The sequence below is a fragment of the Vespula vulgaris genome, chromosome 8, assembly GCF_905475345.1.
Source record: "Vespula vulgaris chromosome 8, iyVesVulg1.1, whole genome shotgun sequence".
NCBI classification, from domain to species: Eukaryota; Metazoa; Arthropoda; class Insecta; order Hymenoptera; family Vespidae; genus Vespula; species Vespula vulgaris.
Window position 1 is genome coordinate 5,067,892 of NC_066593.1, and position 12,089 is coordinate 5,079,980.

A 12,089-nucleotide genomic window follows, 5' to 3' on the forward strand; every position below is an offset into this window, starting at 1 on the left:
TGTGGAGATTAATCGACCACATCGACATATCCATTTTGTTCTATTTATGAGACGATAAAAATATTTATTTTATTATATTAATGAAACGCGTTATTGGACTGTAAAAAAAAAAATACCAGAAAAGCTGAAAAAAATCATAAAACTCAAACGTGTCCAAAAGTAGTTCAATATTTACAAAATATATAAATATTTAGATCAGTATAATAAATAATCAATCGTTCGTTTCTTTATCGCATCATTAATATGTTACGTTATTGAGATATTTCATTACGAATACCGATCATTTATTTGAAATGACTGATTGTATATTAATTATATATTTCAAAATATTTATTCAAAGAAATAAAAGTTTGCATTATGTAATATCGATGTAACTTTACAAAGCGGAAGAATGATCGATGCTTCACATTCGTGATTCACTTGCTATAAGACGCGTGCAACGAACTCAGCCTTTGACCAAGAAGAACCTCGGCCTTGTTTCTTTGCGAGGCGGAGGTCGCACCGGAAATCCATGACTTTACTTTAAAACTTTACATCCGCGAGTCTCGCGACACGTACCACGCGTAATCGATACTTCCGTTTCGCTCGTTGGAATGATTTTTTTTTATTTCACGAACGATTAAAGAAACAAAAAAAAAAGAACGGAAAAGAGAAAAACGAATCAAATCTTTTTTTTTTATATCTTTTCCCTTTTTTTTTTCTAACGCTTTTTAAATATTCGATTCCGATTTATCTACTAATTAGATATGTCATACGATTGTAGTTCAAAAACGTGCTGTAATATTTTGTTAATCCTTTAATACTTAAATTTGTTATGGTATCTCAAAAAAGAAATTGTATATCATATAATATAACTATATTTATAGTGTATATAGTATAGTATGTAATGTTTATTTAATAATTTTTTATATAGTAAAAATTATATATATATATATATAATATATATATATAAAACTTATTTAACAAACTTCGAATATAAAGTAAAAAATAATTTTATTATAAAAGTAACATACACAAAACTTAGATATATATATATATTTTAGATATATGTATTAGTTATATATATATATATATATACCGAGTATCCCGTAACTTCTAGGAATCTCTTCGACGTTGAATTCTGTACGTGATAACAGTAAAAAATATATATATATATAAAATACATTCATAAAATACAAACATATACTCTAGTCGATCTTATATACAGAATCTACCGACGAAACGATTTCCACGAAATTACGGGACACCCTATATACATACACCACTGTCATACATCATAACGTTATTACTACTCTTTTGACGTTCTATCTAGCTTGTTTAGAAACATTCGTTTTGCGTTATCGTGCGTTTCAAAGTATTCCACGAAAGGGAATTTCGTTTTCTCCGGCAGGTGTCTTCGGAGCAGCTGTTCTCTTTGAGAGAGAAAGAGAAAGACAGACAGAAAGAAAGAAAGAAAGAGAAAGAGAGAGAGAGAGAGAGAGAGAGAGAGAGAGAGAGAGAGAGAGAAGGATGAGAAATCACCAAAGAAGAGTACAAGAATCGATAAAAGTAAGGCACGCTCGAGAACGCGTCACGCTCGTTTACGCCACTTTTGTGGCAGTTTACACGAGTAATCAGTTCACGTGTTAAGACTCACTTTTACAAGAGAAAGAGAGAGATCTGTTCAAAAATACTTCTCGAGAACGAGAGTGAATATCGCTCGTATATTTTGTTTTCTTTTCTTAGATGAAAAAAAAAAAAAAAAGAAAGTATGCTTTATATCCTAAACATTATCACACAATTTTTTTCTTCTCCCTACTCGAAAATTCTATCTCACGATAGATATAACAATAGTAATTACAAAAATGAGATCGAAATTTAAATCGAAAACAAAAAAAAATAATCACTAAAGAGCGAGTACGAGGAAAATTAATTTACAATGACATTCTTTGTCTTTGTTTAAATATTCGTAAAAGAAAAAAAAAAGAAAGAAAATGAAGTATGTAGCTACGCGTAAGTGCTGATTAATCGTGCAAATATCCTAAGAAATAATAGATAATTACTACTCTTAGTTAGGAATTAATTTGTTTATTTGTCCAATGGCGGCCTCGTCGGCTCTTTGGCGTAGGTACGCGCATAGAAATAACTTATTCGTATGCGTTCCACGCAAGTAGACGCACCTGCGTGTTCCACGAGCGTGTCCAGACGAAGCGGTTGGTTAGGGGCCACCGACCTCTTCTTCGGTGTCTGCCTTTCCAGAATTTGCCGAAGCAAAGCCGGCCGAGGGAGAAGGTCGACTGAGTTGCCCGGTCTTTGATCTTTTTGATAATAAATCTGATACGACGTGTATGCCATACCAAAAAAATATAATAATAGGTCATACAGATTAATTTATTTAAACGTTCAATCAATCTTTTCTGTCTTTTTCTTATCAATGTATCGAATTAACAAAATTCAATTTGTTTCTTTCTTTTTTTCTTTCTTTTTTTTTCATTTTTTTCTCTATAAAGTGATATTTTAACATCGATTAATACGGACTCGATCGAGATAAAGAAAATATATCTTCTTTCCTACTTTTATCCTTTAATCGTATAATATCTCAATGAATTAACATTTTCTATGAAAGGATGTAGGACAAATTGCACGGAACTATTTTGTTATTATCATTATTGCATATGCGTGCACGCAACAAGAATATACCGACTCGCCCTATATATGGTTATAAATACTTCTACATATGTTTATATATATATACTTAGAGACATTGACGGCCATTGATTAACAAAATTAATAACAAAAAATATATTTTTATAGCTTATCCCATTAAAAAAAAAAAAAAAAAAGAAAGAAAGAAAGAAAGAAAACAATAACAGATACTTTTTCATATCAAATTTAATAATTCCATTACTATAAATATACCTATATATAACTTACTAGAATATTGTTACGTGTCATAAAAAATATATAATATACCTTTGTCCCATACAAAATTTTTTTTTTTCAATGGGAATATATTTTTTTCATAAAACAGCATGTTCTTTTATGTACAATTTATTATCGTACTTTCTGTTGAAAATTAGAATTGCGTCAGATAAATCAGATAAAAAAGGATACTTCGCTAAACCAAGCAAGATTCGCTTCTATGCTAATAATGGCCTCCACTATATATATATATATATTTATATATATATATATATAAATTCAGAATCGCTTTGTCCCAGTACTCTGTGCTATGGCGCCCTTAGGTTAGTCATGTGGATATTACTACGACGATATCCGTAGCGTGGGTCGCTTTGTTCCTCCTCGTCGGCCTATCTTTTCCCCCTCGGTAAGCCCTCGCACTGGCGTAACCTTTGTGTGTTAAAACCTCTCTCTCTTTCTCTTTTTCTCTCTCTCTTTCTCTCTCTCTCTCTTTCTCTTTCTCTCTCTTTTTCTCTCTTTTTCTCTCTTTCTCTCTTTCTCTCTTTTTCTGTCTTTTTCTCTCTGTCTCTTTTTCTCTCTCCGTCTGTCTATCTCTCTGTCTGCCTTCCCCTTTTTACGTGAGAAAAACAGAAATTATACTTACTCCATAAAAACGTTCTATTTCCTACCATTTATTTTAAATACTTTTCTTTTTCAAATATAACATCGTCCTATCGTTTCGTAAAGTTTTGTAATAATATTATCCGATAAAATTTACAAAGGGATATCCTAATAGAATTTTATATATTAAAAGGAAAGACAAAGACACTTGACTTTCTTTCTTTTTTTTTTGTTTTAATAGCTTCTTACATTTTTATTTTTTTTTTATTTTTTTTTTAAGTAATTCATGCCAATAATACATTACTATTCATATATCAAACTAATGCACATACATATATATATAAGATCGCTTTTCAATATACATATATATATATATATATATATATATATATATATATTACTATTGAGTAATTTTATATATATTTATATATACAATTTGTGATACTTATTTAAAAAAAGAAATCAAACCCCTGTACGTACTTATTTCCATTTTTAATATGCAAAAAGAATATCGAAATTCTTCCATTTTATTTATTGCCGATAACGATCCTTCGTACAATTTTAAAGAGGAAGTAATTTGTCAAACGATCCGTCCCCCTCAATAAAATGATGTTATATATATATAATATAATAATAACAATTTGAAAATGAAAGATTTCTCTTTCGCGACACAACTCGAACATGTTTCTACGTCACTGGCCGATTCTCTGTGTATACCCGCTCGCTGCTCCCTGCCATTGTGCGAACACGCATGGCAGGAGACCATAAAAGGGTTATTGTTTCGACGGATGGTGATACCTGTGCGAAGAGTCGCCTTGTTTTACGTTGGTGAACTAACGTCGTGTATTTATCGTTATAAGATCGTCTCGGTTCTATCATAGATACTGTTATTCGATCATGCATCTCATAGAAATTCCTATATCAAAAACATTCTCTTTGAAAAAAAGAAAATATCACGTATAAATAATTATCTAATCAATTAATTTATTATTATTATTATTATTGTTGTTGTTATTATTATTATTATTATTAAAAAATCGTGGATAAATTTTAATTGAGAAAATTTGAGAACGATAATTTATCCAACATTTTTGATGATTTTTTTTCAACAAACATGGCCGAAGACACGGCACGCCTCTACGTTTCTTCCACGGTCCATTGCGATATCCGTTACCCTACAACCTCTCGTTCCTGAGCGCTAAAGAATTACGAGCCTTCGAACTGATTATTAAGTCCCATTGATTTAAAGCGGTGCTTTAAATACCCCGGTACATCAAATGAATTTTACTCGGACTATGAAACGAGAAAAGAAGAGAGACAGAGAGAGTACTTGGTGGGTGGTAGCTTTTGTTCGTTTTGCAACATCGTTTTGCATACTACTCAATTATTATTATATATAGGGTGTTCCGTTAGCCCTCTATAACGTCGTCCAAGTCATACACGTATGTAATTATATATGTATGAATTTTTTTTTCATTTTACTTTGTTTTATGGTCCTAACAAAAAGCATACTAAATCTTTCTAGGATAGATTATAATTATACTATATAACTTTTATATTATGTAATTTTCTTCGTTATAGAATTAACGAAGTTTATTAAATTTTGGAATATACTTTATTAATCTTAAAAATTGAAAAAAGAAAGAAAAGAAAGAGAGAAACATAAAAACACTGTTGTCTTATGAATAAACCAAGAAATCTTATGCGAATGCATGCTTCTATAAAAGGAAAATAATGTTATAAATCTTAGAGAAAAGTTTATTACATCGTTTATATACATTATTATATATTTTAAAACGCAATTTTCATTGTACATCCTTTATGTAATGCATATATTACAAACGTTTCATTCAACAAACATATATATCTCACAAATATACACGAGCCAAAAGTTGGACACCACGTTAACGGTACACCCTTTATATAAGCGTCCATCGATTTTTTTATTCCCAAATAATTGAAGTACTCCCTCTTACTGCCCATTCATCATTTATAAATGATTAACCAATTAACTTCGAAGACGTGCCAACTAATCATTTGAAAATTTTATTACATTTGCTTATAAAATATTACTTATCGAATGCACTTGTTTATACCGCCTTGCATTTATATTATTCACAATATATATTTAAACATATTTTATACGATTCGATTACATTGAATTTCATTAAGGTTAATAAACCAATTGACACATTAAAATGATTACGAAATTTTGTCATAAGAAAAAAAAATAATAAATATCTATAATGGATACATATAAAATAAAAAATAATAAAAAATAATAAAAATCGTAATAAAAAATTCAATAAAATTATTGTCGTACAGATTAGAAATCAAACAAATGTGTTACAGTATGTGTGTGTGTGTAAAGACGAATAAGGCATCCCTTCTTGGGCTGCCAATTTGCATGACCGATGATCGGTCACCACTATAAGCGATTCGCTAGAGTGCATCGTTATTATGCACTCTCGAGATACCGATCAAACTGTCAGTAATAACAGTCGCACGAGCTGTGCGCGTACGCGAAGGCAGCCCTCGTGTTTATTAAATTACGTCAAATTATTGGTACTCTTCAAGGGGCTTACATTATATCCGAAGAGAGAAATCCTAGATCGTAGTCCTTCCATGTGATATCGTCCACCCTCTCAGAAGATATTACACAGAGAATCGAAAAGATGTTTATCGTTGATTTACCAAAAAAAACAAAACAAAACAAAACAAAAAGATAAAGAACGAAACGAAAAAGATCAAAAAATATTGGAAAAATCTATAACTCTTTATTATTATTATTATTATTATTATTATTATTATTATTATTATATATTATAATACATGTATATTATATATTGTAATTATATGTATAAATATGTTGTTATTTGTATGATATATTTATATAATTTTATTTTTATTATTTTTATTATTACTTTTTATTTTATATATAAAATAATATATTTTTGTATAAATATAATATATGTAATAAATAATAAATAAGAAATTATATATATATATATATATTGTATAAGAAAGTAAATGCAAAGTGTTTCTTATAAAGTTTCTATTTCACATAACATTTGATTTCTGATTTTCTACTTTTATTCATTTTCAGATCGACAGACGAAGGGCTGAAGAAGGCAAGAGAGCGGACCAATAGAAGATTGAACTCTTCTTTAGTCTCCGACTAATCAAAATTCATAGCCAGAGAGAGAAACAGAGAGAGATAGAGAACAGCAGAGATAAAGAGAGAAAAAATAAAAAGAAAAGGAATCAATAAGAGGAAAAGAGAGAGAGAGAGAGAGAGAAAAAAAAAGGAAAGAAAGAAAAGAAAAAGACAACTGATCGTGAGAGATAACATTTTGTATTAATTAACTTATGCCCGTGAAAGTCGGCCATCTAAACTCATCGTTTCTATTCGATCTTTTAACGTACGTAATACGACCTCTTATAAAAGGAGAGAAATAAAGATATAGAAATAGAAGAGAAAGAGACAGAGAAAGTTTGATAATAGGAAAAGTTCGAGATAGTTTGAAATAAAATGAAAAGTTTATTTTAAAAAAAGATATGAAAATTAATTAAAACGAAAAAAGATATATACATATATATATATATATGTATATGTATTAACAAAAACGAAATAATCGTCTTACGAACGAATGATATTTTTCATTAAAAAAATACAAAAAAAAAGAGGAGAAAAAAAAATTGTCACACTTTGAGCATCGTATTTAAACGATAACAAGAAGTTGTTGTTTTTAAAGGATTGAACGAATAGTTTTTCACTTTGAGATATTTTTTTTTTTTTTTTTTTTTTTAACCGATAAAGAAAAGAAGTTCCACTTATAAAAAATTGCGACGAAATGTTACTCCATAAATTTTCATATCAACGAAATAAGCATAATGAAACGTATGAATTCTGTTCGGCGTATCACGATAGATATAAATAGGATGAATGAAAGTTTGAAAAAAAAAAAAAAGAAAGGAAGAAAGATAGTCGATGAGATCGTTCACATTGAATAGAGATCGTAAAAAGAGAAAGAAAAAGAAAAAAAGAGAGAGAAAGATAATAGATGGATAGAAAGAGAGATATAAAGATAGAAGAAAAAAAAGTGAGCATTTAATTAATTAATCTCATAATGGATTATAGATAAGAACATGAATGCCATAATAATGACCAAGTTTTGTGGTTGTACTTAAGTCATACTTTTCTATTTTGACTCTATTTTATAAACTTAGCTTAGATTTAAGTTATCGCATGATAGTGCGTGCATATTGATAACATTGTCCGTGTTATGTGCGTTATATTATAACAGATATATGTGTATATATACATGTATCTATGTATGTATACATGTATATCTACATTTATATATACATATATATATATATATATATATGTGTATGTATATATTTCTCTACCTACATACACGTACAATATAAAAGTTCGAAGCCGCCGCAATGAAGATAAAAAAAAAATGAAGGAAAAGAGAATGGAAGAAAGAGGAAAGACAAATTTTTACGAAAAAAAAGCTTAGATTATTAGTTTATACGACATTTAAAGGATTCAGAAAAGATTTAACACAACGAGATGCTAAAATCATTCCATGCTATGACAACGATTAGATTTTTCAAACAAGACATTCGTATGACGTGGACCTTTCAAGAAAGAGAATGAGAGAAAGAGAGAAAGAAGCAAAAGAGAAGAAAAGAAAAAGAAGATAAAATGAAAAAAGAACAGAACAAATCTAACATACACATTCCAGCTTTTTATTTCCAGCGAATCTTAGAGATAAGCGAACGCAAAATCAAACAAGACAATGTAAAAAGCGGCGTTTAACAGAGAACCAATCAGAGCGATTCCTCTTGTTTTTTTTATTTTTTCTTTTCTAATCGTTTTTGAAATTGTTTTTTAAATCGACGGTAAAAGGTACTTGTCCAATCTTTAATGGATAAACGACATATCAAAATCGACATATCAAAAAAAAAAATTTCCGTCTACTTGTTCTATGATTGTTTTTTTTTTGTCTACGTTATTACTATTTTTTTTTTAATCTCGTTTTTTCGTGAGTGCCAATCGATTATAAAGTGAAATAATTTATCTAACAACGGGATGGGTCCTCTCCCTCATCCATTCGATAAATTCGACAATAGAATTTTAAAGATCTCACAGTCTAAAGTTTAAACAAAATTGCACGTAATTATCGCGTTGTCTTTATACATCAATCCTTAAATTTCTGAAGGATTTTACCTGACCATTTATCACCGAGTTCTCATTAAAATAACCGCTTAAATCGAACTCGTTAAAAGTCAAGTTTGAGATCGCTTAATCGGATAATTATTATCTCATTTATTATGTATGGATGAAATTGTCCGGCTACGAGCGTGCTCGGACTTTGGTCTCATTTTTGTGATTATTATTTAAGTATATTATATATATATATACATATGTATTATTATTATTATTATTATTATTATTATTATTATTATTATTATTATTATTATTAATATTAATTATTATATAGAATAATATTATAGATTAGGCTTTTTACAATTTAGTATGGATTTATATACCGTTAATTGGCCTCTCAGGGTGCCTAAGAAAAAATATACCATAAAGATTTTGATAAATTTTCAAATAAAAACTTCATCACCCGCGAGACCAAACGAAAGATACATACATATATACATACATACGTACATACATACATACATACATAAATACATATCTTGAACGAAAGACCGATATGACCTTTCGTTTCTCATACAGCATTTTCTTCTAATCTTTTTTTCTGTTTTTTTCTTTTCTTTTTCCTTTATCTCTTTCCATCAATCAAGATTGCAATTGAGGAAAGGATACGTTAGTTAATTAATTGAACGATTTAATAATAAGCTAGCTGTCGACGTTGTACAATAGTACGTAGTTTATGTTAAAAGGCATAAATTCTTTTTTTTTTTTTTTAATTATCATTATTAAATATTATGTTTTATCTAATTAAATGCATACGTAGAAGGCACTCGGTCCCCTTTACGATGTCGAACTCTGTGCTGTATCTTGTACGACAATGTTCTCGGAGAGTTCAATAGTTTTGCCACGATGACGAGATAAAAAAAAAAAAGAAAAAATTAAGCGAAACAAAAAGGAAAGAAGAAGAGAATGAAAAATAAAAAAGAGTGAACGAAAGCTAGGGAGACTAATTCCTTTTTTTTCTTTTCTTTCTTTTTTTTCTTTTTTTTTTTTTTTTTCATAGACAATCACACGTTTTCGTGGCGAAATAATCAATGCGTAAGGGTCGAGGATCGTTGTGCCTTCGTATATATACGTTTAAATATGTTTAACGATAGTAACGAGGATAGATATCCATTTTGTGATCGATAAGAAATTGTTCATTTCTCAATTTCTTTTTCTGTTTTTTTTTTTTTTTATACTTTCTTTCACTGCTTATTTAGATAATAAGTTATGTACCCTAAAGAGTGTTTCAATAAAAATGACAACGAAATTTTTCTACTAATTTTTAAATTTTCCCGCCCTTTTTCTTTTCTTGCAATCACGATCGCAAGATCGTCTTGTTGCAGTCGAGCATACATTTCGACGAAGGAATTAATCCCTTTTTTGTTATATAACTTGTTATCTTTTTTTTTTCGTATTGATCTAAATTAATATTATACGATTTACAAGAACGATTTGCTAATGAATTTCAATCTTAGAACTTTCAAACGCTTCACTTTGCTAGATTAATTCTCTGTCGTTATATAGATACAAAAAAAAATTAAAGTTATATACATACAAAATTTCATATGGAATTACAAGAAATTTCATTTCTTTTTTATATTGGTCTATGTAATGTTATTAAATAATTATCATTTAACCTACAAAAAGGGAATTTATGAAAGAATTTTGTACTTACAGTCTTTTGTGTTGATAAATAAATTTCCAAACTTGAATAATTGCGATGTTACGAATATTGAAAATCCATTTTGGAAAATAAATTTTCTTCTGTTATCTTCACTTCTTTAACAATTCATTATTTTATTTATCAAAACTCAAATTATGATATTTATTCGAACGAATGATGTTCCTCCAATCACCGACGACTTACTTATCTTGCTTTCACGGAATAAACTGGATTGGTCGAGAACGTCAGCCAATGAGAGAAGTTCTTGAAAAATAGTCTTGTAAAAACTATGGGAGGAATAGAACGATTTAAATTTCGAATATGACAATGTAATATCCATTAGAATGTAAACTTTTTTTTCGTTGTTCGATTATTCATCATGGACTTAAACGGATGAGTGAACATTTAGAAAAAAATAATATTTTTGTGACTTATTAATCCACATGAGATTTTTTTTTATATTGTGGTTATATCGTTCCTCGTATTTCAATCATGACCATTTAATTTGCAAAGAATTATAATAATTAATAATTAATACAATAAAATTTTTCCGATCATGGCAAAATTATATAATAACGTAGTTCTATGTAGAGGATTGCCTGAACAAGCACCAACGGAAGATAATTATTTGCATACTTTAAGATCAGCTGGTTACAATTGCGATTATTTGTATACTTCACGATTTGAATTCATTAACAGCTCAGATTTGAAAACGTGCTTACAAATGCCTGACAATTATCATGGTAATATATAAATGTTCAAGGTCAATTATATGCAATACAATATAAACAACAACGTTATTTTAATGTAGGTTTAATATTGACTAGTCAACGTGCTGTAGAAGCGATATGGCAAATATTCAAGGACGATAAAAAATCTTTAAGCCCATGGCAAAAGTTACCAACGTATTGCGTTGGTCCTGCAACTGCTTCTTTAGCAGAAAATTACCTAGGCTTAGAATGTTGTCTAGGTAGTCAATCTGGTAATGCCAATGATCTGGCAAAGATCATTATTTCTGATATAAAAGAGATATCAAAACCGCTATTATACCCTTGCAGCGAGATAGCGCGTGACACCATCGATCAAGTTCTTTCCAAAAACAGAATAAATCTACACAAACTTGTTGCTTATCGGACCATAGCCAGGGAATCGTTAGAAGCTGATTTCTTAAATGTTATTGGTTCTGTACCAAAAATATTTGTTTTTTTTAGTCCATCTGCTGTACAATATCTTGTATCTGTATTAAAGAAATATCCTGATAACATAAAAAATATCAAAGCAGTAGCAATTGGACCTGTGACCAAACAAAGCTTAATAGAAGCTGATTTTACAATTTATGCCACTGCAACAAAACCAAATCCGGCGAGTTTATTGGAAGCTATTAATAATGCTGATTGCAATGATAACTCAGAAACTACATAACTATACGTAACTATACATACTATACATAATATACATAATGTATGTGATATTTTTTTTGTTATTATTATCGTAGGTATGTTATATATTATTAATTAATTACCTATTAATTATTATTGTTATTATTATTTTGTTATTGTTATTGTCAATATTTGACTTATCAATGGTATAACTATTTATTAATTGAAAAAATTCTTATTGAATAAATTACAATTAAAAAGAGCTTAATTACGATATATCTATCAACGACTTCATATACGTTTAACAATTTTATTAAGCATA

The 12,089-nt window shown here is 28.9% G+C and overlaps 2 protein-coding genes across 12 annotated transcripts in view; both read left to right on the top strand.

Annotated features, from left to right (window-relative positions):
* The window catches only part of LOC127065565 (uncharacterized), a 150,581-nt gene extending 140,843 nt beyond the window's left edge, over positions 1-9,738 (top strand). For all 11 annotated transcript variants that reach the window (XM_050998071.1, XM_050998070.1, XM_050998067.1 and 8 more), the window contains one exon: positions 6,608-9,738. The gene's annotated coding sequence lies outside the window, so the exon portion shown is untranslated. The remainder of the gene's footprint in view (positions 1-6,607) is intronic.
* Positions 9,739-10,638: 900 nt separating this feature from the next.
* On the top strand, positions 10,639-12,030 carry LOC127065945 (uncharacterized). The gene is made up of 2 exons (XM_050999026.1): positions 10,639-11,131; positions 11,200-12,030. The coding sequence occupies exons 1-2, from the start codon at positions 10,945-10,947 to the stop codon at positions 11,808-11,810; spliced, it is 798 nt and encodes a 265-aa protein (XP_050854983.1). The 5' UTR covers positions 10,639-10,944; the 3' UTR covers positions 11,811-12,030.
* The last annotated feature ends 59 nt before the right edge of the window (positions 12,031-12,089 follow it).

Bases quoted from the DNA above. Each gene is read 5' to 3' on its own strand.
- LOC127065945 (XM_050999026.1), top strand. From the start codon at position 10,945: ATGGCAAAATTATATAATAACGTAGTTCTATGTAGAGGATTGCCTGAA. The intron at 11,132-11,199 runs GTAATATATAAA...ATTTTAATGTAG, and splicing joins AATGCCTGACAATTATCATG to GTTTAATATTGACTAGTCAA.